The sequence below is a fragment of the Ctenopharyngodon idella genome, chromosome 21, assembly GCF_019924925.1.
Source record: "Ctenopharyngodon idella isolate HZGC_01 chromosome 21, HZGC01, whole genome shotgun sequence".
Taxonomy (NCBI): domain Eukaryota; kingdom Metazoa; phylum Chordata; class Actinopteri; order Cypriniformes; family Xenocyprididae; genus Ctenopharyngodon; species Ctenopharyngodon idella.
In genome coordinates, this window is record NC_067240.1 from 17,650,642 (window position 1) to 17,677,564 (window position 26,923).

At 36.6% G+C, this 26,923-nt stretch overlaps 1 protein-coding gene across 9 annotated transcripts in view; it reads right to left on the reverse strand.

Moving 5' to 3' along the window:
• The window catches only part of nrg2a (neuregulin 2a), a 102,685-nt gene that overhangs the window by 4,001 nt on the left and 71,761 nt on the right, over positions 1–26,923 (reverse strand). For 3 of the 9 annotated variants that reach the window (XM_051876887.1, XM_051876896.1, XM_051876895.1), the window contains exons 5-10: positions 17,908–17,966; positions 11,020–11,043; positions 7,671–7,773; positions 5,655–5,790; positions 5,435–5,562; positions 3,067–3,291 (exon numbers count right to left, since the gene is read on the reverse strand). In XM_051876887.1, coding sequence (XP_051732847.1) covers positions 3,067–3,291; positions 5,435–5,562; positions 5,655–5,790; positions 7,671–7,773; positions 11,020–11,043; positions 17,908–17,966 — 675 coding nt within the window. Of the gene's footprint in view, positions 1–3,066; positions 3,292–5,434; positions 5,563–5,654; positions 5,791–7,670; positions 7,774–11,019; positions 11,044–17,907; positions 17,967–18,281; positions 18,359–26,923 lie in introns of all 9 variants that reach the window. The other 6 variants (XM_051876889.1, XM_051876888.1, XM_051876890.1 and 3 more) reach the window with 6 other exon arrangements.

Sequence of the window (26,923 nt, forward strand, 5' to 3'; positions counted from 1 at the left end):
AAACTGCTTAATATTTTTGTGGAAACCATGATACATTTTTTTTCAGGATTCTTTTATGAATAGAAAGTAAAAAAAAAAAAAAAAAAAAAAACATTTATTTGAAATATACATTTTTTGTAACAAAGTAAAAGACTTTACTGTCACTTTTGATCAGTTTAATGCATCCATGCTGAATAAAATTATTGTATTCTTTAAAAAAAATCTTACTGACCTCAAACTTTTGAACGATAATGTATACAATTTCTATATTTTATTTTTAATATCGTAGTACGGAGCCCCACACATGATATGCGGGGAAAAATATGTATATCATGGCCACGAATTAAAGGTTCAGTGTGTAAAATTTGGGAGGATCTATTGACAGAAATGCAATATAATATACATAACTATGTTTTCAGTGGTGTATAAAGACCTTACATAATGAACCGAATGTTTTTATTACCTTAGAATGAGCCATTTACATCTACATACACCGCGGGTCCCCCCCTCTGTCAAGTCGTCATTTTGCGCCACCATGTTTCTACAGCAGCCCTAAACGGACAAACACTCTACAGAGCGCGTTTCATCACTATGTTGTTCTTCTTCTAAATCGTTCATGTTTTTAGAGGCAGCTTGCATCGTCACTATGTCGAATACGCAGAGTAGTACTAGTAGTAGTAGTAGTAGTAGTAGTCATCTGGTTTATTAGAAGCAGAGACCGTTCTTTGTTAGAAGTAAGAAGAAAGCTCATTGCTTGACTGGCTAACGTACTCTCTGCTGTCTCAGACGATGACGTCTTTGACTTGTGTCGGCCAGACGGCCACCGTAGCTTCTCTATTTTGCTTCGAAAGGGTGGGGTGAGCGCCGTTGGTTGCAGTTCGCAACCTCACCGCTAGATGCTGCTAAAATTTACACACTGCTCCTTTAACACTGCAGCACATTTTACTAATTCGTTCCTTCGTTTTAAGTAAATCATATGCACAATATAATAATTTGTTCCCACCGTTTACCAAATTTTTTATTTGTGGCCACGATATATACTGTATATTTTTGTCTGCATGTCACGTGCGGGGCTCCATACATTTGAACGAAAAGTTAAAACAAAAAGTAATATTTCATATTTTAAGCATAGAAGAATATATTCAATAGGTCTAATTACTGAATATTAAACGTATGCTAAAAAGATTAAATATCACAAATAAGTTATATACAGTTCGTAGAAATCTTCTGCGCCTGATCCCATATGGGCGACCTCAAGGTTGAGAACCTCTTTCAGAGTTCCCACGGTCATTGAAAACCTGGATTTTTAAAATTGTGATTTTCAGGCCTGGAAAAATCATGGAATTCATTAAATCCTAAAAAGTTATGGACATTTCTGAATATATATAAATATATATTTTTTTTGAACTGCTGACTAGAAATTGCTTTTTTGAGTGCAACCTCTCTAAAATGATTAAAATTCATACTGCAGTATGAACATCATGGTAAATTCACTGGTCTAAAGGTGTGGGATCCCTGTTCTGTGTTCGCTGCTCATTCGCAGTGCTCCTGTCTTGTATTTTTGCAATTTACGCCCACCTTGCTATGGCACTAGAAAAATAATAGTATGCACACTAAGACGCGGCGGCTGAAAGCTCAATAGCAAATGACTGCAGACATGCATGCCACAGGAACAAATGAGGCTCCGTCAAACCTCCCAGTCTAGGCTTAGCATTGTTACTGCAGCATGCCACCAGATTGATGACAAAGTTTGCCTTACGAGTTCCCTTCCGTTAGCGTGTATCATGCTACAGTTAATCATGTAAGCGGGTAATTTTCCCTGATGGCTTTGACAGAAAAAAAGGCCCTATCTACGTTTGTTCCTTTGGCCTGTGCTGTGTGAATTAAAGTGAGCCTGCCCTGAGAGAGGAGGCCACAGTCAAACTGGAACAGATAAATTAACACTGGCTGCTCGGTCACAGTTTTTCAGAGCCTGAGGGCAGATAGCCGTATGCACAACAGCTCAGTCAGCTGCAGAGGAGGAGAGAAGGTAGAGAGGGAAATAGCACAGAGCAGAACACCAGAGACCTGTTTCACCCCTGAGATAACGTGTTGTTCGGCTCTTGTTGACTTAATGAACCCCTCACGGTATAAATTCTCCCGTTTTGGCCCTTACATGGTGGTGTGGGCGTTTCGCAGGCGAGAGATAACTGTAAATACAGCTGGCCGTGGGCTAGATTCTCTCTGCCTTGATACAAATACTGCGTATCTGGAGCAGCGAAGCTTCGCTTGACCCTGACTCCCTCTCTGACACTTTCAGCTGGGCCAGAGCATCTGCACGATTTGCGCAATGAATTTTAGTATTATATTCGTCATGGTACGCAGTGTGTGATTTATACAGTGAGTTTTGAGGGGTCAGCTTTCTTATTGGGAGAGTTTTTGATCAGATGCGCTAGTGACTGACGCAGCACAAGAAACAAAATATTTGCATGTTTATGTTATATTTATAAAAATATTCATATTATAAAAATACTAATATACAATATAATTGTAATTTAAATGTATTTATACTTTTATTTTTGTACATTTTTATTACATACATATATAAAATGTATGATATATATATATATATATATATATGAGTATATAATCTTTTTATATTATATAATGAAATATATATACCATTTTAATATTATAAATAAATATTTTAATATGCAATTAAATATATATATATATATATACACGCAGTATATAACATTTTAATATTTTTTGTGTGTATATATATATAATATATATATATATATATAATCTCATTTTAATATGTAATAAGAGTATTCTGAATATATAAATATTCTGAAATATATTTTTCAACATTTACCCATTTTTCATTACATTTATCAAATGATTATAGGACAGACCACAACAAACCCTCCCAAACACCCCAAACCCTGATGGTACGTGCAGTGAAATTTGCTATTGAATCTTTCACGCCACCCATGCCAGTCTCCGGGGGTAAAGGAGACAATGCACTGAAATGCAGTGTCTTACTGCACACACTAAAATGGTTCCCAGTGCCATGGCTGCTGAGAGGGGGGCGCTCCTGCGCACCTGTCGCTATGCGGAGAGTCCCCAAGCGAGTCGAAAGAGTCGCCGTACTGCAGGGCCGGCCGGTGGGGCTCAGTAAAGCCACAGTGTGCGGCACGTCTGGCCCGCGCCTCCATGCACGCAGGACTGTTGCATTTACTGGTCCCCACTGAGGACGACATCATGCCGGAAGGACAGTCGGAGAGGACGCTGTCTGTTCGCTCCAGACTCCACGTTCTCCCTTCATGTCTGAGAAAGACAGAAAGAGAGAAAAAAGAATGAAAGAAAAGGGAAGTAAAGAAAGAAAGCAGGACAGAAAAAGCGCACAAGAAGTTTAACCCAGTGGTTCTCAAAGTGTGGGGGGACGGGAGGCTTGTTCTTAGTTCTTAGATTTCCTTCGTCTTCACAAGACTTAGAATATACAGTAGCGACTCAGTCATATGGACTACTTTCATGGTACTTTTTGGAGCTGGACAGTTGGACACAATCCTCTCATGTCACTAATAAGAAAATGTGTACAAGGAATGCAATGTACACTCTAAAAAGTAATTCAGGGGACCCGTTACCACTACTTAAAGGGTTAGTTAACGCAAAAATGAAAATTCTGTCATTAATTACTCACCCTCGTGTCCTTCCGCATCTGTAAGACCTTCGTTCATCTTCAGAACACAAATTAAGATATTTTTGATTAAGTAAATTATAGTAAATTATGTTTTTTTGTGCAAACAAAGCACTTGCGTCGCTTCATAAAACTGAGTTTAAGCCACTGGAGTAACATGGAGTACTTTAATAATGTCATTACTACCTTTTTGGACCTTGGAGTAGTAGTTGCGTTGGATCTCTATGGAGGAACAGAAACCTCTCAGACTTCATCAAAAAGATCTTAATTTGTGTTCTGAAGATGAACGAAGGTCTTACGGGTTTGAAACGACACGAGGGTGAGTAATAAATTACATTATTTTCATTTTTGGGTGAACTAACCCTTTAAATAAATGCATAGTTGCAAGTTAAAAATTCTAATTCTAATTTACTGTTTTAATTAAACCTTTTAAGTTGCAAACATTATTTTGTTGAGTTCTGTTGACATAATAATGTTGATCATTACATCAACTTAAAATCGTTTGTAATATAAAGTTTCTGTAATGTTGAAGTTTTTGTGGTTACCATTGTGCTGAAGAGTAGACACATGAAGGTAAAAACTACATTGACTCTATAAGCAATGACTGCGCTAATGCCAGTGACAAGTAATATCTTGCTTGTTAAATAAGTTGTGTTAGCATGTGCTATGAGAGCTGTTGATTTGAACTAAAATAGATAAGATTAATTGGTTCCAGCTTAAATTTAATAATTTAATCAACTAAAAAAAATTGTGTTTTTGCTACAAATTATTAAGTTCCTCTAACTCAATGTAGCTTGTCAGTGGAATGTAAATTCACTCAAGGTTAAACTCAAACTCTTGCGTTAATTTTAAGAGTGTAAGTCGCTTTGGATAAAAGCGTCTGCCGAATGCATAAATGTAAATGTTATTTTTATTTCAGCTTATTTCATATAGCTGCCAGGCAATATTTCTCATTTTTATTTAGTTTAAGTTTTTCATCTAATATTTACATTTTATTTTATTTCAGCTTTATTTCAATTAACAAAAATGTTTTAGTTAATGATAAAAACACTGCAAGGGTGGTGAATAAATTATGCAAAAGGCAACACAAACTTTACAAAAGATAAAGTAAATCCACTGACAGTAAGTTCATTCTTTTTTTTTTTTTTTTTAAGTTTTAGGCTATTCATTATTCACAACAGTGAAAACTGACAAAGCATAGTTTTCTGTTTTTTGTTTTTTGTCAACGTTATCAATACATAACTGAAAAACTGGCAGAAAGATTGTAGCTTTTTTTCTCAATAAAACCTCATTTGCTTTTTGAGAAATTACCATCTGCCAAATAATTCCACTTTATTCAACAAGTACACAGTTGGCAACAATACGGTTGGCTGATTACGGAAAGTGAAAATGTGAAAAGTGAAAATGGCGCACACAAAGGTTGTTCTCGTTTTCAAAGGGGTCATGACAGAACAAACTGAGAACCACTGGTTTAACCCATATGTGTATAAGAATCAGTCTGAGTGAAAAGCGTGAAGTTGGAGCCCTGTGGGGTGATAACCTCTGAGTTTCTCTGCACTCACTCACTCACACCTGTGGCTTGATTCTAAAAGGGGTGAATAATGGCTGTCTGCCTCGGATTCCACATCTAGTGGGTGAATGGAAGGGGGAAAAATGCTGAATGGGATGAAAACAGACGTATGACATGGGGCATGACCCCTGGCTATGATGAGTCCACACACACAAATCCTCTGCTCATTTGTCGTCAAACATTCCACGTTGTCAGGAATGTACCTGTGAGTGGAGGAATGAGCCCGGGTGGAGGAGTTGTGGGATCTGGAAGACTGCCGGCTGCCAGGAAAAGGTGCCTCTGCTCCGTGTCTAATGACTCTCTCAGTTGCCGGTACATTTTTGGAGATATACTGCAATTGGGAAAGAAAAAAAAAGCCCTTTTGTTACTGACAGAAGATATTACATCACAACCAATCTGATTTTATTAAGAAGAGTGACGTACATCTACCATGGGTATCTCCTCAGGACCTGGGCCTGGGTGATTGGGTCCATTGGCCAGGTTTCGGTTGGGATGATCCACATAAATGTTCTGCCTCAGATGATTGTGCATCTTCTTCCTCTGTTTCCTGGGGGGGAGGCTACAGTGAGGCAGTGTCACTCACTCAGACATCGGCTCAGAGTCACAATCATCATGTCACATTTAAAAGCTCACTATGGAACTAACGCTCGATCCTGCTGCTGGATTTAATGCTGATTTTAAGCAAAGTTATGTTTATTTATTTACTGTACTGTATAGTAGCACCAAAATGTATTTGGCCATACTAAAAAAAATGTCATTTCATTAGATAATAAAATATTAAACTGATTGGCATCTGCAAACAAATGAAGCTAGACCTTTTTTTTTTTTTAAGTCTGAAAAGTGCTCTCTTTCTTTTAATTAAATTCCACCTGAATTTATATTTTATGTAATGTAAAATACATTTATTCATTTTTTAAAGTCTTTAGAGTCCAAATACACTCAAAAACCTTCCTAGCAAAAGATTTAAAATGCATTTACTTAATTATGTTTAATTCTGTATAAAATTAGTTAATGCCAAAGCAAATGTAGCTTTACCATTTACCAAACCATATTGTTTAAAACATTAATTTTGTTTTCACTCAAAAAAATGAACTTTCACTGTTGTTAGTTTCACTCAAACCATCCTTGTTCACATTACTTAAAAAACACATGTAATTACATGAACTTAATTTAACAGAGTTGTTTCTACTAAAAATGAGTATTGTCAGCTTTACTTAACAAGTGTTTGTTCAGTCAACTTAACATTGCTGAGTAAAACGCAGAAATTAATAAAAACAATATTGCGCACCAAAGCCGCTAACACCGATACACTACTGTTCAAAAGTTTGCGGTCAGTAAGATTTTTTATTTTATTTAAATGAATAGATTAATTCAGCAAAGAAGCAAAAAATGTATCTAAAATTTCAGTAAAGACATTTATAATGTTACAAAATATTTGTTTTAAAATAAATGATGTTCTTTTGAACTTTCTATTCATCAAAAAATAATTTCTATTCATCGCAGTTTCCACAAAAATATTAAGCAGCATAACTGTTTTCAACATTGATAATAAGAAATGTTTTTGAGCAGAAAATCAGCATATTACAATGATTTCTGAAGGATCATGTGACATGAAAACTGGAGTAACGATGCTGAAAATGTCAGCATCACAGGAATAAATAACATTTATAAAATATAAAAAAATAGAAAACCATTATTTTGAATTCTAATATTGTTTAATAGTATTATTTTTAACTGTATTTTTTTTTTTTTTTTTTAATTTTTTTTATCATCAAATAAATGCAAACTTGGAGAGCATAAGTTACTTACCGACCCCAAAATTTCATACAAGTTCATACTTTTAGTTGATTTTAATTAAATACTTGAATTAATCTTAATTCATAACATGTGATTTCAGTGTTGATAGAAATTTGTCACACAACTGAAATGTATACATTTTGAAAAAGAATCTTTTTGAGGCCAGTCTACAGTCAAACCAAAATGTATTCAGACAACTTGAACATTTCATTCATTATTACAGTTTATTCACTATATTAAAAAAAATATGACTAGATCTTAGATTTAAACTGTCAAAAAAAAATCATCTTAATTACGTCAGATAACACTTAAGCAAAACATGGTCAGGTCAAAGTGTCAGTGCCCAATAATTTTTGGTTCCAAATTTATCATCAATTTTACTGGTAGTCCACTGTATGAAGAATTTTTGGGTATAATATGTCACTGTTTATTTTGCTATCCTCACTTACGTAAATGAACTATAGTATCCGGCACCCACTAGTAAAAATATATCAATAATATCAAAAATATCTGATTAATTTTTGGTTTGACTGTAGGTCAAAAAATGACTTTGGGCACCATTATTTATTACTGCTACAGCAGCACATTAAGAATTTCATTTCTAAAATAAGTATATATCGCTGCGTTTTGCCTCATACTTACTTGGTTTTGCAGTAGGCCACCACACAGACTATGCCCACCACCAAAAGAGCCACACAGATGCCGGTGATTGTCAGGACTCTCTTCTGATAGAGCTCCTCTGCCTCTGCACATTGTCACACACAACCAGAGAACAACAATCAGTCTCAATTAAAACTACAACTGTTGCTAAACTCTCTCGTAAACAGTTCCTACTGCTGCGGTGATCCTCTTTCATTTCATAGTGTTGAAATCTGAGATATATCATGTACGGGCCGGATTAACATGTTCTTCCTATCGGGCATTTAGCATGACTCAGATCCCGTACGCTCTCATTAACAGCGTGGATATGAGGATTAATCGTGAGATGGGAACAAGGCTCAGGCCTCAACATGGGCTTTAATGGACCAGCTCAGCAGTGGAAACTGCTTGCGCGAGGAATAATGCGTATCATTATCGTGGACGTGAGGAAAACGGTCTGTCTGAGAACAATCTCCCAATAGGCACTGATGATTTCTGAGAGTCCATGGATGCCTTCCTCCACTGGGGGGCATCGTCATTCAGCTCAATTTACAAGCTCAAACAGCATATCAAGAGGACAATTGAAACGTGGATGAATATACAAGGCAAATTGGTTTAAGAGGCAATTACATGGAGGTATAATATAATCATCAGGGTCTTTGTTTGGCTTGGTCAGTTATAGTTTATGTATTCATAACCAATTAAAGCAAGGATTCTTAGCAAGCTTTAAATGAATATTTTGGATACAGTACAAGTTAAGCTCATTTGACAGCATTTATGCTATAATATTGCAATTTTCCTTTTCATAAAAAAAGGCAAAAATTTCTACAGTGAGGCACTTCCATTTTTTTTAAACATTAAAATACACAGTTTCAATAGTATAGTCCCAAGATATAAACATTATGCATGTTAACACAATTTTAGATTGAAAAAAAATCCATAAACTTAATGTAGGACTGATTTAAACAGTTTTACAGCTCAAAAGCTTCTGCTTTTAAGTTGGCCCCATTTACTTCCATTGTAAGTGCCTCACTGCAACCTCAACTTTTGCATTTTTAAGAAAACAAGGGATGAGTCGAATTATCTTTGGTGGTAATCAACATTATGCCACACATGCTGTAGAACAAGCATAACTTCTTTTAAAACCGAATGTTGTGTACAATTCAAAAGGACATGTTTTTCAAATATCAAACCACAGACTATGTCCAGCCTTCTGCCTTTTCCTTGGAAATGGGCCTTGGTTTGGTCTCACAGACCTTCCAAAAGGAAGAGAATGTGTGTCAGAGAGGGATGGGGGCTAGTTTGAGGAGAAATATTTCATAATCAATAATGAAATAATCCAGCTGTCGTTCGCTCAGAGCGAGGAGGAGAACATTATTTCTGAAGGACCTCATCTGTGCTAGTAGGAACAGAGCTGAGTATGTGATTTAAGCACACAACGTGACTTCATAGAGAGCGTAGTTTACACATACCGTAAAATGGATCATTTTCAAGGAAAAACAGAGGCTGTTTTTGTAAGCAAAGAACAGACGATTGGGAGAGGTCATATAAACAACCTAATTATGGTACTAATGCAGTTTGGCATGCTAGGGCACTAAGACTGAGTTTGTTCAAGCCTGGCAAAATTAAGAACAGAAAACAGAGAGAAACTGCATTTAATTTGAACCATTATCAAATACAGCTGCAGAAATCGCACCGGTGAAGCAGAAGAATGGCGTGCAAGGATAGAAATAAAGGGAAAAAATAATTCAGCAAAGACAACAGGAAAGAGGCCAGGAACAGGGAGAAGAACTTAGATTAGAATAAGGGGAGAAAATGAAAGAAAAGGAACTGTTTTGTTTGAGAAAAGGGAACTCTTATCTGCAGCACTCATCCATATTGGGTTGAAAGTCAAGTCACCATGATCAACTGTACAGTAAAATACCATCTGGAGAAGTTACAGCTGGACATGACCAGATTTTATGTAAAAGTTTTGGAAATATAGCTGTACAATCCCTGATGTCAAAAATTACACTGCAAAAATTATTTATTCCAGGATACACTGAGAAACAAAACTGTGTAAAGTATAATCTGTCTAAAAAATGTTTTAAAAATTACAAAATTATATTCTCTGAAAGTCTTAATGTTACATATTTTTACTGGGAAAAAAAACGAGAAATCCTAAAAGTGCGTGTGTAAGGGAAACTGAACACTTGAATCAATGTGAGCCAAGGCTTTCCAGGTATAACATAATTAAATTCAATGTTTGTACTACTCCAGTGCACATAAATTCACTTGAAGCTACACACTTGTTATGTTTACTGTTGAGTAAATACCAGGTTGGTGTGTAAAACTGACAGAGGTTTACGCAAATCACCCCCGCATACTGCTAACTCCTTAAGGACCTGAGACTAGCTGCATACACGAAGAAATCTGTGTACATCTTCATGATGATGACAAAAAAACGGACTCATTTGCCGACTCTTTATGTCGTTCCAACCAATTCAACAAAATATATGGTTGTCTAAAGTCCTACGTAAAACTTGAACTAACTACGCACGCTGTTAAATGCTCACAGTAAAACTGTTTTGGCAACATTTCTTGGACTGCTAGAAAATTTACGACTAATTTTAAATTGGTAAAACAGAGTGAGCTGACTGAAGCTTCTTAGACTTTGTTCACATTGCAAGCAAATCCAATTCTGATTTTTTGGAATTTTTTGCAAGGGATGAAATTGGATCCAATTGTTCAAAAAGTGACAGTTAATATCATCTATATGTGTATCGGCTGCCAAAGACATTCTTTTCTAACAACTAAGAGGCATTTGATGCACATACTGTGCCCAAAACCACTGATTTGTTCACTCATTTCTGTATAGTAAATGTCACATAGTTCATTAAATGAGGAAAGAGCTAATTCAAATTCCATTCAATATTGTACAATTTGTATGATGTTGTGTCATGTCATGAATGACAGAAAAAACTCTGAACTCTTATATGATCGTTCAGACTGAAACACATTCCAAAAAATCTGATTTTAATCGGATTTCAGACCACATATGGATGTTTACAAACATTAGATTCATGTTGTTTTTTTCCAAAACGGATTTGAGTCGGATCCGATTTTTTCTGCCTGTCTGAACAAAGCCTTAAAATCCCACTGTGACGAGATGAGGGCTGCAGATAATGATTTCCATGCTGACTCTTGGTAAGAGGGGCTACTATACAGAGCAACGGCTGATTGACAGATTTATTTGTTAATCAATTTGTTCATTTGCTTTAGAGTCCATCAGAGAGAGGCTATGGAGGTGTGTCAAATGGAATGAGAGCTACACAGTTCAATCTGGAAATCGGAATGAAGGATTGGTCCATACCCATAAATTCAATCCCAAGAGACTCTGCCAGTGCAAAGAGTTGATATTGAAGAACAAAAACAAAAACAGAGAGGAAAAACAAGAACAAGATTTAAGAGAGAGATATCCCACCATACACAGGAACACATATGGGCATTTTGAAAGTCACATTGTGGACACATCATGCAGACACTAAAATGTGAAAGAGTATAAGTGGTTAGATAATGCAGGTTAGAGCACATCTGAAATATGAGTTTCTAGAAGACAGACTTGGATTAATGGGTAAGAGAAAATTGCGAGTAATAAAAAAGAATTATAATTAAATCATCAAACTAGTAGTTTGTTTCGGTATTTATTGCATGGATTAGGATCTGAGATTTTAAAACGAGCAGCTAGGTTAGTAGATTTTATTTTATGAATTCATGTCATTGTGGGGTAATGTCAGGGCACATTGTTAGACACTTTCATTTATGTTATTTTAGGGGTGTTATTTCATCTCTTTCATTAATATAATTATACTACAAAAAAAAGCAAGTATGCAAGAATGCAAGTAAACTGATATACATTCAAGTGTTCGAGCTGTACAATTAAAATATCTCTGATGTGTCTTACCTGTGGGGCACACAGACAGCTGATATTATTCATAAAAACAATTTGATGCATGTTTATGTTAATTGTTAATGACAAGATGCTATTTACACTCTGGGATGTGTATATTAGTAAAACATGCGCTATGCAGCAAATATCAAATCAATTTAGGTGTTTTTATAGCCTATTAGAACTGCTTGATTAATCATTAAAAGATCACGAACTCGATTCAAACACAAAGCGATCTCATTTCTGAATGACAGTGATTCGCCTGTGTCTATTAAAAACTTTGACAAAAATCACACCGGAACATTCAAATCTGCATTGGCGCTGCTGCTGCTGAGAGAAAGCAGTTGTCATGAAGCCTATAGGTACAGTATCGTTATTTCTGTGTTACAAATATTCATATTATCACTGAAGTACTGGGATAAAAGTTTATAGAGAGATTCATTCAAAAACGCTGATTCATCTAGTAATGAAACAGGTGTTTATGAGTGAGTCATTGAATCATTCATTCAATCTGTTTTTTTTTTTTTTTAAATGATTCAGTCAGATTAAATAAACATTTTAAATAGACTGCAGCAATTAACATTTTGTCAAAACCTCTAGTAAATTACATGTTATTTTGTTTAGTTGTCTATTCAGAAACAGAAAATGCAGTCATCGTGGCTTTAATTGCGGAAGTTTGCTTGTCATAACTGGTGATGTACTGTAGCTGATAATGGCATCAAAATATGTTCTCACACAAAGGGCCCTGGGATCAGGATAATTAGATTATTTGAATTAATGGATGAGCGACGAGCACTTTTCTGGGCAGCTCACCTGCCTAATATTAGCTGCAGGAAATTCCCACTGTTGTCATGACAACATACTTTCACAGTTGGAACAGTCATCTGGAACAGATGACTGAGCTTCTTCTTTTTTACTATTTAATGCAATATATATATATATATATATATATATATACACACATACACATACACACACACATCGATCGGCATAACATTATGACCACCTTCCTAATATTGTGTTGGGTTGGTCCCCGTCGAGGCATGGACTCCACTAGACCCCTGAAGGTGTGCTGTGGTATCTGCGGTATCCAAGATGTTAGCAGCAGATCCTTCAAGTCTTATAAGTTGTGAGGTGGGTCCTCCATGGATCGGACTTGTTTGTTCAGCACATCCCACAGATGCTCCATTGGATTGAGATCTGGGGAATTTGGAGGCCAAGTCAACACCTCAAACTCGTTGTTGTGCTCCTCAAACCATTCCTGAACCATTTTTGCTTTGTGGCAGGGCGCATTATCCTGCTGAAAGAGGCCACAGCCACCAGGGAATACCGTTTCCATGAAAGGGTGTATATGGTCCGCAACAATGCTTAAGTAGGTGGTACATGTCAAAGTTACATCCACATGGATGGCAGGACCCAAGGTTTCCCAGCAGAACATTGCCCAAAGCATCACACTGCCTCAGTCAGCTTGCCTTCTTCCCATAGTGCATCCTGGTGCCATGTGTTCCCCAGGTTACACCCGGCCATCCACGTGATGTAAAAGAAAACGTGATTCATCAGACCAGGCCACCTTCTTCCACTGCTCCGTGGTCCAGTTCTGATGCTCACATGCCCACTGTTGGCACTTTCAGTGGTGGACAGGGGTCAGCATGGGCACCCTGACTGGTCTGCGGCTATGCAGCCCCATACGCAACAAACTGCGATGCACTGTGTATTCTGACACCTTTCTATCAGAACCAGCATTAACTTCTTGAGCAATCTGAGATACAGTAGCTCGTCTGTTGGATCGGACCACACGGGCTAGCCTTCGCTCCCCACGTGCATCAATTAGCCATGACCCTGTCGCCAGTTCACCACTGTTCCTTCCTTGGACCTCTTTTGATAGATACTGATGACTGCAGACCGGGAACACCCCACTAGAGCTGCAGTTTTGGAGATGCTCTGACCCAGTCGTCTAGCCATCACAATTTGGCCCTTGTCAAACTCGCTCAAATTCTTACACTTGCCCATTTTTCCTGCTTCTAACACATCAACTTTGACTACAAAACGTTCACTTGCTGCCTAATATATCCCACCCACTAACAGGTGCCGTGATGAAGAGATCATCAGTGTTATTCACTTCACTTGTCAGTGGTCATAATGTTATGCCTGATCGGTGTATATGTATATATATATAAAATGCAAAAAATAAACAAACCAAGAAAACACATAAAATGATTCCAGGCGCCTCATTTATACTTTGCAAATTACTTTTAGTTATTTATGGAGTTCAGCTGCACATGTTCAATTTGCTATTATGGTAAAAATCAGCTTGGACATTCTTTAAAATTTCTTCTTTTATGTTAGCATTAGCATGTAATGAGTGTGAGTCAGTTTTATTTTATGGTGAACTATTCCAGTGTAATTATAAAAATGACATATATATTTATACAGATGACATGTAATATAAAAAATGGATAAATAAATAAATGATTCTCTGTAAAAATTTCCCAGGGATCCTAGTCTAAAAGCCCCTGAGGTGTTGCAATGCTTCTACCAGAGATCAGCTAACATTTTAGCTCTCTACTATGACTCTAATTGGTAGAGCGATTACAATTCTCTCAACAGCGAGTTGAACAGAAAGTGACAGAAAATCACTTTCTCTCAGGGACGACAGCTCTGAGGACATGTCTGCCCTCATGCACAACCTGCAAACTGGTAATTACAGCTGGGCATTGCATGTAGAAATTATGAAATAGACATTTTGTCACATGTTCTCTGTGTTGGAATATTCCTACAATGCACTAAGATGGGAGACACCTTCATTTCTCTCTTTTACCCATGCTCCCTGGTGCCAAAGCCATTTTTTCCTCAACCTGCTTGTATGTACACGCACCTATTGTGCTACATTTATGCTATTTACATTTCCTCGGGTCTAAAACCCTCAGTACTTGCATTGTTTCAACATCTAATGTTGACAGACACTCATTTCCAGACCTCCCAAACTGAACAGCGCTACAAAGTACGCAAAGGAAGCCTGGTTGTTGACTGTGGAAAAGCTAACAATCCACGCGTGCAAAGACTTGATCTGCTGTCCTGATACAGGTAACAACTCCAGGTTTATAAATCATGACATGACATTACATGACACAGGTTATAGTGCATGTGTCAAATTATAATTTTTCTTGTTTTCCACCACTTTGAGTATACCTCATAAATTATTCCTTTTATACAGTGTGGAAGTCTATTCCGTTCTACATGCAACTTTGTAGGCTTTCCTTCTGTGCTTAATTTTGACATCAATCTTTCATGTTGTACTGTGCGTCCTGTCTTTTTAAAAACTAATAAATATATGTTGAGATTAAGGTCATGGTAAAATGTAAACAGCGGAAGCATAGCAACACTTTCGAGAGCACAAAGGCTTGATTATATGCACTATGCAGACTCAAGCAGGAGCCAATAGCTCACAGGCATGAGCTGTCAGGTGTAGCTATCCCTGCGCCTCCCTCTAATCTATGTGTTATTCTGAAGTTGATGGACATGATCGGTGGAGACGCCGAGGTGTAGCCTTATACGGTTAAAATGTGTCACCTCGGGGAAGTGGAGCTGTTTAATTTCACAGCATAATTAAGGGGTGGATTTATGAACTGTGGAGTGTGAGGGGATTTGTGACGGGATTGTGCGAGGGAAACAATGGCGGTACATTGCAAAGCGTTCTTGTTTTACACTGCACTCTTTTGTGAAACTACAGAACGATGTATTGTATGGAAATTACTACAAATGATACAAAAATCTGTCATTGTATTTTTTTTTTTTAAACTTTGAACTAACAATGGCAGCATAGGCTATTACTAAATCTATAACGCACCGTGATCATGCAGAAAACTGAGGTTGTTGTCAAACTTGTACAGCCCATTTCATTTGATCTGATATGAATGCTCAAACTAATTATGAAATTGCAGAACTCAATAATAATTTGAAATACATCTAATATACAGTTTAGTAGAAAAATCATTTATATGCATTTGAAAGCAGCTTATATTGCATTCAAGGATCAACCGTTGATATATTCACCGAGAATCAAAAAAAAAAAAACCTTAGCGTTGCTAGCCTTATGCGCCACTGTTTGAACCATAGGAATTAGTGATGCATCAATATTCAAATTCAAGCCGATAATTACTTTCATGTTATATAACTGCAGTCAAAAAATGTTTAAGCGTTTTTTAAGATTTACACAATTTAATAAATAGTAAAATTCCATTAAATTGAACAAACCTTATGCATTTTAATTGAATAATTGATTAAGGATTGTTCAATTATTCAATTAAAATACATAATACGATAAGATTCCAGCGACTAGCAATTTGTCTGTCCACACCAGACGCGATGCGACTACGAGATGTGACAAAAAAAAACCACAGCCAATCAGAACAGCGTGTGCCTCTTGCGGAATTTGCGGCAAGTGCAAGGCACCAGAGATTAAACTTGATGGCACTCAAAAAGGGTTAAGTACATAATCAAATTCACAAATATTACACAATTTAAACATTATTAAAAATACATATTGAGTTGCTAAAACAATCTTTGTCTTAGAATACACTTGTTTGTTCGTTTCCATTTGCTTAATTTTGATCCGAGGTGAATTATCATTGCTTTTAGTACGGCTACAAAGCTAAGAACAGTAAATGATATTCAAAGTCACATTACACGCTTTTAACATTAAAAAAGCACATAAACTGTACCTGAGATTATTAATTGCCATACTTTGTGTTGTTCCAGCCGCGACGTCACAGAAAAATAGAAACCGTTTCTAAAATTGAATCGCGCGTCACCGTCGTAGCTAGTTAGGACAGAAACTCAGATTGACATGGAAAGATACCTTTTATCACGTGTCACGGTGTCGCGTCGCGTGTGGTTAGGACATGGTGAAAGGATTATTCAATTCAGTTTAATGGAAATTTTGCTATTAACTGAGGTTTTTTTTTTAGTGTGATTAAAATCCTATAATACACTAAATTCTAATAAAACACCAAACTAAAATTGCTAATTTTAAATGCTACATGTGAAGGTGTCACAATGTTATAACATACAGCATGACAAACGGATATTCATTTTGAGATTTACTAATGATTACATTTAAATTACTTGTGTTTTTAAAGATTAACTTTAAGCAAAGTCCCTTTAAGACAAGTCATTTCACTCGGCGGCCATCTTTGAAACGCCTCTTGGGCATTCAAGTGCAGTTTTGAACATCAAATTCTCCAAAGCTGTTTGCCAAGCTTTCGATTAAATTTCATATTTGAAATCACCAATGAAATCTGACAACTGTCTACTTTGTTTCTAAACGCTCGAATCATGACAAAAAAAACTGTATTTTCCAGGCTGGATCCAGCTAATGCGCATGCGCAGTCCTAAATGCGCGTCCCTTGTGCCTCATTTCGGAGGCGCGTGTCTGACTGTTTCTATAGGAGCCGGCGATTCTAACGGCCGCTGCAGTGACGCGATGACTTTACCAATCGGTGATTGGCTCTCATTTAGAAGGCGGGACTTATTCCGCCATATTGCGCGTTGCACTTTCTCCCATTCAAAACAATACGAGTGACGCGTCTTGTGTTATTCTATAGTCTTTGCTTTAAGTGAGTGTTAGATGACTGCAAAGGTAAATGTAATCTAAATCCAAGCATCTAAATGTAAAAATAGAGCTAATATCAGCCAATATATATCCAATATTAACAGATACTGATAAATAAATTAAATAAAATATCTCTAATGACAACCAATAACCAACATTGTTAGTGATATATACAACTGATGTATTGTGCATCCTTAATATGAATGCTTATTTTTTGTTATTATGGACATTTAAAAAAAAAAAAAAAAAATCGATATTGTGCAATTTTTATATCTAAATTATTAGCTGACCAGTCACACGTTTGTGACATATTATGTTCTCTATAGCATGTGTTTATGGTTAGTAAATTGACAGTAACTGTATTTCTGTTGTATATGTTAAGGAATGATGCAGCATCTTTGGGGTGTTTTATTGCCATTATGATTATGACTAAGTTATGGTTTCAATTTCATAAAGAACATGCAATCATACTTGAAATCATGCATCATTGATCATGTTAAGAGATAATGTAATGATGACGCAGGTAGTGAATGACACAATGGATCAAATAAAACTCAATAATTGTTATAAAAAAATGCATTTGTTAGAACAAGAAGTAGATTAAAATCCATTACAGAACCACATTCCACAACTCCAGTTTCAGCATGCAAACCAGACTGACAGACAGACAGACAGACAGACAGAAGAAGAAATGGACATACGGTAGAAACTGGCCATAACGTAGGTTTGACAGCGATCACCAGTAAAGTCATTTGGACACCTGATGGAAAGAGACAAAACCATAGAGAGAGAGGGAGAGAGTGTCGAGCAGAGAGAAAAAAATGCAAGAGAAAGAGGAGAGGGTGAAAGCAAGAGAGAGAGGAGGGGGGAAAAGAAAGCAGAGAGAACATTAGGACAACAGCATAATTATGTACAGCAGAAGCAGAGGATCCCACTGAGGCACCACTGTGTCTAATTCAGGACAGACTTAAGCCAGCAAGCCTTGGGATGCGGAAGGAGGTAAAGGAGAGACAACAGTAGTAACTCAGTGACAGCTGGTCCTCTGTTCGCTGCTGTGCATCTCAAGTCAACATACTTTTATTAGGTTTGGGCATGTATAACCGCTTGGGCTCTGTCTGCAAGCACCGCTGGCCGAAGTATCCGTCCGGACATCTGGGGGAAGGAGAGGTGATGAAACACAGATATACACCAAACACACACATATCATACACAGAAGATATTATGCACAGAAATATCAGAAATACGTCCACACAATCATTTGAAGGGCAGATATTTAGAAAACAAGACAAAAATAATTCAGAAAGTGCTCTTCCTAAACAAATAATTGCTGGAGAATCAGCTATCAACCAAAACAAGATCATTTTAGTGTCTAATATATATATCTTTTTTTTTTTCTCAGAGAATACCATGAATTTACACTACCGTAGTTTGATGTTTAATGTTTTTGAAAGAAGTCTCTCATTCTCACCAATTAAGGCTGCATTTATTTGATGAAAAATACAGTAAAAACAGTAATATAGTGACATTTTATTACAAATTAAAAACAACTTTTTATTTGAATATATTTTAATTTATGTAATTTATTCCTGTGATGCAAAAGTTGAATTTTCAGCATCATTACTCCAGTCTTCAGTGTCACATGATCCTTCAGAAATCATTCTAATATGCTGATTGGATGCTCAAGAAATATTTCTTAATATTATCTATTTTAAAAACGGCCGCTTATTATTTCTTTGGAAACCATGATACATTTTTCTTTTGAATAGAAAGTTTGAAACAACATTTATTTAAAATAGAGTATTTTTATAATGATGTAAAAGTCTTCACTTTCAATCAATTTTATGCATCCTTGCTGAATAAAAGTATTAATTTCTTTTTTTAAAAAATGTAAAGTAACTGACCCCAAACTTTTGAATGGTAGTGTATATCTTGAGTTTAATTTTCTAACCACATTGGCAAGTTTTTTAATCTTTAAGCATAAACCTCACTAAACTGTGTTAAGCCCCGGGTATACTTCACTTTCCGCGCCTGGACGTGTCTCGCGCATCTTTCAAAGTATACTAACCACGGATAAGCGCGGATGACTGAGTTCGACACATACGCAGTACATTTTTTTCTATACTCTTATACCAGACATTGTCTCATCAATGGGACATTTGCTGGGCAGGATCGGAGAAAAAAAAATAGTGCATCCACCATTGCAACATAGTTCAGAAGATACTATGTTTTTGAATCGCTCTTTACACACTCTTATTCGATGACTGCACATTGTGCTCAGTACTGTGCGTATTGCCACCTAGTGGACTATTCTGTCCTGCTTGCGCATGCCCTGTTGCACGCGCACCGTCCGTGCGGTCTCGAAATTTGGGCTGCATGCAGACGGGTTTTTATGAAATTACGTCATGCGTACGTTGCACGAACGCGGACGGCCGAAGTACACCCTGAGCTTTAGAGTTACATTTTAAGAAATTATTTTCATGATTTGTTATCACAACATTATTTCTTTTGTCAAATCAACTTAGATAATGTGGTTCAGATAACATAATATTTTGAGTTTCTGTTGATTAAATCAATTGCCTTCATTGTATTAACTAAAATTTTTAAATTCAATTCAACTCAAGATTTTAAGGCAACCAGGTAACTTAAAGTTAAACCAACTTTTTTTTTTTTACAGTGTATGCTTAAAACAAAAACATGTAATTCAGGATATATTTAACTCAGTTTAATTCAAGATATGTTCTTTGAAAGCTAGTCTAACAAACATATTTCACAATTTTTTTAGGTGAATTAATTACATTTCTTTTTACCCAACATATATTTGCTTCTCAAGTAAATTGATCTTGTTGTCTGGAAAACAAGAAATAAAATTGACTGAAAATTATTTTGCAGTCCAGACTAAAGCCTGGTATGAACCAACTATATTTTCTGCAAACACCGACAGCTGAAGCTGTATCTGAGTCTATAAGCAGCACGTCTCTAATATGGTCGCCTGATTATGACATGGCTCTCATTCATGGATTTGATTGGCCAATTATGCTTATTCATGTTATTCCAGTAAACAGATTACGCCTCATCAGTGCGCAATGAGCGATATGGGGGTAATGTTTTCACAGTGTTAATTCCTCTAACTCGGTAACTGCTCTAGTCAGTGATCACTGATGAATGGCCAGCTTCAATTTTCAAGACAAACAGAAACCGTGAGCGAGTATTATCTTCTGATGAATGCCGCCCCCCTGCACATCCCAAGATGGACCGCCTGAGGCAGGAGTGAATGCGTGGCTGTTCAACAACTCCATTTACAAAACTTTGTTTTCACAGAACATGACTTCTTACCCTGCTGACAAATAGTTTTATCTTGCTTTCAGCTTAAATCTAACAACATTTAGTGAGATCTATGCTTAAAGCAGCACTTAGCGGGCACGCATACACACAAAGCCCCTGTAAAAGTTAAAAAAGCCCTTTTGAAGTAGTATGTGAGGCATTACGCATGACACAATACATGCAGCACACACACGAAGTTGTTGGCGAGTTTATAGAGTGTAAAATGAGCCAAGGTTCAGGCCGTAACCTCTTCACTGTGCTGCTACAGAACCATGTCACCACCTGGCATGCGGTAAAACACTGCAGTTTTAACTACGGAGACCCTGGGAATAACAGCGAGATGGTGAGAGACCACAATCTGTTGTAGTCTTTAGGGAAACGCAGGAGGGAGAGAAGCTGGGGTATGTACCCTTGTACCGGAGCGTCGACATGCTTTAAGTAACGTACGCCGCTGTGGGGGGTCAAAGGTCATGGAAACAATGTTATCCTGCTGGAGAGCGCCAGAGGGACGGACCGTCGCGTGTGCACACGTGTGTCTCTCAGTCAGGAGAGTACCTCTGGGATTTTAACTCCTCAACTTCATTCATTCCTTTCTCCAAATTAAGAACAGATCCTATTATGTCTGCTTACGTTCATTTTTTGCTTAAAGCACACAGGACACTCAGACTTGTCCTTGTGTCTTTACCTTGAAGAATTGCGGCAATGTGGTGATATTTTCAGGTTGGTCGAAATGCAGATTTGATATGCGAAGTCAAAACTTCTGACATTTGACATGATCTTCAAAAAAAACAAAAAATCGTGCTTTCATATTTCTTTACAAAACCAAATGTTTTACAATAAAAAACGGAAATAAATTAGTTCCACTTTCATTCATGAAAGAAAAGCAGCTAAACTTTTTTTTACAAAAACAATTAATTTTTTAAACATTTAAAAAGCATCCCAGGATGCATTGGTATTATTATTTATATTTATCATTATTACTAATAAACACACACGCACATATATTTAAATATTTGAAAAGCATTACAGGATACATTGACTTTAAAGGGGTCCTTGATTATGATTTCACTTTTCAACTTTAGTTAGTGTGTAATGTTGCTGTTTGAGCACAAACAACATCTGCAAAGTTACGACGCTCAATGTTCAATGCAAAGGGAATTTTTTTTTTTTTATAGAAATCGCCTTTTAATGACTACAACAAACGGCTGGTAGGGACTACAATGAGCTCCTTACTGGGTTGATGACATCACAAACCGCAAAATTTACATAACCCCTGCCCCCAGGAATACGCAACAAAGGGTGTGAGGCCATGTTGGGCTGCTTTAGAGAAGAGGGAGAGTTGTTGTAGTAGAGTGTTGTTACCATGTGATCATTTTACGCTGAATCAACTCCACAGCAACTACATAAATTTATCCACTAACCATTCAGAAACATCCAGATGCATTCTAAAAGTTGTAACTTACTGAGTCTCTCCATCAGTGTCCGAGTCCGGTTTGAACAATATAAGGCTGAACACTGTTACTGACAATTGTCATTTTAGCTGCGTGAGATTGTCCAGCTTTGTTGTTGTTGAGCAACTGAAGCACAAGCTGTTAAAGCTCCGCCCTCTTCTGGAAAGCGGGCTGGGAGCAGCAGCTCATTTGCATTTAAAGGGACACACAAAAACGGCGTGTTTTTGCTCACACCCAAGTGGGGCAAATTTGTCAAGCTATGATAAATGATCTGTGTGGTATTTTAAGCTGACACTTCACAGACACATTCTGGGGACACGAGAGACTTATATTACATCTTGTGAAAAGGGGCATAATAAGTCACTTATTATAATAATATATTTATTTATTTATTATTAATAATAGATTTATTACTGTTCTAAAATGTGTAGAATAGTGATAAAAAATAATAATATAAAGATAATAAAAACTTAGTAGGTGTTTTCAAACTCTCTATTCTCCCTGACGCTTTATTTCTTGTAGATCGTTACATCATTCTCTTTTCTTCAAATGCTGTCCTTACTTAACCCCCACCTCAACCCCCATGTGCCCCCTCTTCAGTTTTGGACATGCATTTTTCATTCGCTCTCTCACTGGCAGCAGGAGCCGATAGACTCTGTTTAATGAAAATCTACAAAGGCGGTTAGAGAGAAATAGAAAAAGCGAATTTTTGCCAGAACTGGGCTGTAGAAGTAAACCTGAAGAAGATAAACATCATGATATTACAAACAAGCCTAGATGTCAGGAACACAGATACCAGTTCCAAGAATCTAGTTCCAGGTGGCTGAATTGTATATATATGCACACTGTATATATATATATATATATATATAGGTTTGTGTGTAAAATGGTGCTAATGGTTGGAGGAAAAATAAGCATAATTCAAGATATATTATTTGAATACACAACTTTTTTCAATTGATAATTAATAATAATAATAAATGTTACCTGAGCAGCAAATCAGCATATTAGAATGATTTCTAAAGGATCATGTGACACTGAAGACTGGAGTAATGATGCTGAAAATTCAGCGTTGCCATCAGAGAAATAAATTACATTATAAAATATATCCAAATAGAAAACGGTTCTTTTGATTTGTAATAATATTTCTCAATATTACTGTTTTCACTGTATTTTTGATTAAATAAATGCAGCCTTGGTGAGCATAAGAGACTTCTTTCAAAAACTATTTTTTTTTAACGTTTCCAAACCTTTGTCAAGTACTGTAGATATGGAGATTTAAAACAATTTTTGCTTCTCAAGTACATTAATCTAGTTTTAAGGATGTTCAAGCATTTTCACTAGAAAAACTGTTTTGAACAAGGTTTCACACATAAAAATGTTTCGTCAAAAACGTTTAAAAAATATAGTTAATGGGGTAAAATCTAAATTAGAGCAATGAACGCAATTTTTAAGAGACAGATCAGGTAGAAAGAGCTCTTTAATGTTGTGTTCACACTTGTAGTTCGGTTCTCTTGGTTCTTTTGACAAGAAAAGAGAAAAGAAAATGACACATCTAGTCCTAGTTCGCTTAGCATTCACACTGTCATTTTTAAGACCAAACCTAAAGATACAAAACAAAACAACAACAACAAAAAAAGGCTTTTATGACAGATTTTGTGATGGAACTTACGGAACATTGAAAACAAAACTGTGTTTTTGGATAAACACGCTCACTGTATGCGAGTACATATGATAGTACTTTTACCAGCTGAGAACCCACAAAGAGCTTAGAATATGTGTAAAGGAGTCAAAACAGCAGCAGGAATTCCTCCGTTGAACGAAAATCTGCTGCAAGAGACGGTGATTCAATGGGCAATGTAACTACTACAACGATAAAAAACAGGTATGCTTGAGCATCTTGTGATATCACGTCCTGTTTTTGGTTTCGTTTAGATGTCTTTGGTCCATGATGCATTCAAATTTCAGTCGAACCACACCAAGACTCACCTTTTCAGTTTGAAAAGTTTGGATGGTATATCAAAACTGCACTAACAATTCATTTTAATCAAACCTGAAAAGTGTGAACACACCCTAATTTAGTGACAACCCATATTCACATTTACATTGCAATACACTGTGTAACAGAAAGAATTGGGGGAAAAAAGAGAAAAAAAACCCCCCTGAGGCCTAAAAATAGCTCCCTCAGTCTGCTAGTTATAACATCATCTAATCCTGTTTTAAATACACATCAGTCTCTACCCAGCACCGCTGGCAAATATTCTTTAGCTAACTATTCAGTCAAATATTTCATTAATGCTTTACTGTAAGGCTGTAGCTGATGTTTCACTTGGTAAAGCTGCCATAAGTCATGTGAAGGGCTTTGTACTAAAGCTCTGAGAGAGAAAAAAAGCAAGAAGAGCAAAAAGGGCCTTTCTTTTGCATCCTGTTGCCCTCAATCAGGTCACTGTAACTCTGTAAAATGAGAGGACCAGCACCGCCTGAAAGAGCCCGTTCTGACCCAGAAGGCTTTGCATCATTTCTATCCTGCCGGCGAATTTGTCAGAATGAATCAAATAATGTAGAATTTATCCAGCACACACGTCATACCTAAACGACATTCTCATGAAAATAAAGCCTGATCTCTTGATCTTCATTGTGTTACATAATGAAGGACGCATCTGGTCTGAAGTAAAGTACTGCTGAAAAAAACTCTTTCGAAGCAGCTGTTTTCATGCACTAATATTTGGAAAGTTTAATGGCGCTTTCCACGAACAGAGTACACAAAAGTGCCTGAAGCTCTTAAAAAATGAAGTTTGTGTTTTTTTCAACAAATTGTCAGTGAAAGGAAGCACTTAACTTGTTGATCGTCAACCTCAGGAGGTCAAACCAAATATTACATTAGAGGTTTTATTTTCTGTTCATTTTATATGAGGTTTTATCGGTTAACAAAATTTGGGATATGGAAAATACAGTTTAAAACCCTAATTTTGTATTTTTATAGCAATAAAGATTAAATACAAATTAAATACCTTTTAATCAAATATATATATATATATATATATATATATATATATATATAGATAGATAGTAGAATGGGGCAAATTTAGCCTAAATTAAGCTGTCACAGAACAGGCGAGCTAGTTTGGACCAAAAGTACTTAATAGTAATTAGTGGTAAACTTAGATTTCCAATTAATTAAAGAAAAAAAATGTAATATTTTCTCTTACAGTAACCTGTAGGGTTAAAGTTTGAGCTTAATGAAAGCAATCAACAAAACAATTTCTTAAAATTCAGAATATAACCAGATTATTTACTTGTTTTATCATTGTGCTGCAGACGAGTAATGCCCAAATAATGTTCTTCTTGAGTTCCAAATAGTTAAGGATTTTTTTTAATTTTTTTTGCACTTTTATGATTTGAATTGCTGGATACAGTCAAGAAGATCAAGACCTCAGAAGTGGGACGGGTCAAAATAACCATTTTAAAAAGAGACTTAAAAGCCACGTTCACACAGCAGCAGAATACGGTTGTGAGTCCTGTATTTGGGTCCTTAATGCGGTTACGTTCACACACAGTTCAGTTATTTATGGGAGTGACAACTTCATTCTATAACCGAACACCAAGCTGTAAATTTTCAGGACACACATTCTCAGAAAACCCGCGCCGTATGAACAGAACTGCACTGGATTCGGTTGTCTGTTGCTTCATACAGTGTGAAAGAGACATTCTGATCTGCACAAACGCGTGTCTACCATGTGTTGCGGGTTTTCATGTGTCGTTTGGCAAAAGTCATTTTGAACATGAACTGAATATTGGCATATAGATGTCTTTAGACCAGGACTCTTATCACGCATGTGAAGTTTGGGGCAGATCGGACACAGTATGCCTGAGTTACAACGGCTTCATCTTTCATGGCGAAACATCAGACTTTGTCAGGCCGCCACGGACACGCCCTTCAACGAAAACTCAAGATCTTTGATATTTATCACCGCTAACGTCTTAAGATTAGACTGACAACATATGATGTGCTTCTGGTTTAATTCTCTACGAGGAGTTAATCACAGTGTAAAACGAAATTTCCTGTTGCCCGCAGGTGGCGCTATGACTATAACTGAACATTGCCATGTAGATGTCTTCAGGCCAGGACTCGAATAAAACATGTGAAGTTTGGGGCAGATCAGACATTGTATGCCCAAGTTACAACAACTTCCTGTTTCATGGTGAAACATCGAACTTTGTCAGGACGTCACGGACACGTCCTTCGGCGAAAACTCTAGATCTTCGCAATTTAACGTCTCAAAGGCCTTTAGATTAGACTGACCAAATATGATGTTGATCTGATTAAAGCTCTATAACGTATGGAAATGGCAAAAACTGCAAAAATTTTGCTGAGAAAATTCAAAATATCTCACTTCCTGTTGGGTTTACAGATTTTGCACCATGGGCTTTTTTGTAGGTATTGGGCTGTTACATCTGTCTACCGAATTTCATAACTGTATGTGAAACGTAGCACGAAGGGTGCTTAATTGAAATTTTGTAGGTGGTGCTATCGAGCCATTTTTCCACACCCAATTCTAAACCCCATATCAGACGTAAATTTTCACCACTTCTGACATGTGTGCAAAGTTTCATGAGTTTTCAAGCATGTTTAGGCCCTCAAAAATGCTATTCATTTCAGAGAAGAAGAATAATTGACCAAGCAATTACAATAGGGTCCTCACACCATCGGTGCTTGGGCCCTAATTACTTTTTTAAGTAACTAGTAAAGTAACGCATTATTTTTATATTTACAACAAAATATCTGGGTTACTTTTTCAAATAAGTATCGCAAGTTACTTTGTTTTCCTATTTATTGACGGACAGCTATTGTGTGCGCTGTGTGAGAACATGATGCTTATTCTAGACTAGTTCTAGACTAAATGTGAGCATACATTTACTCATTTACTACTTCTCCTGCGTCCTA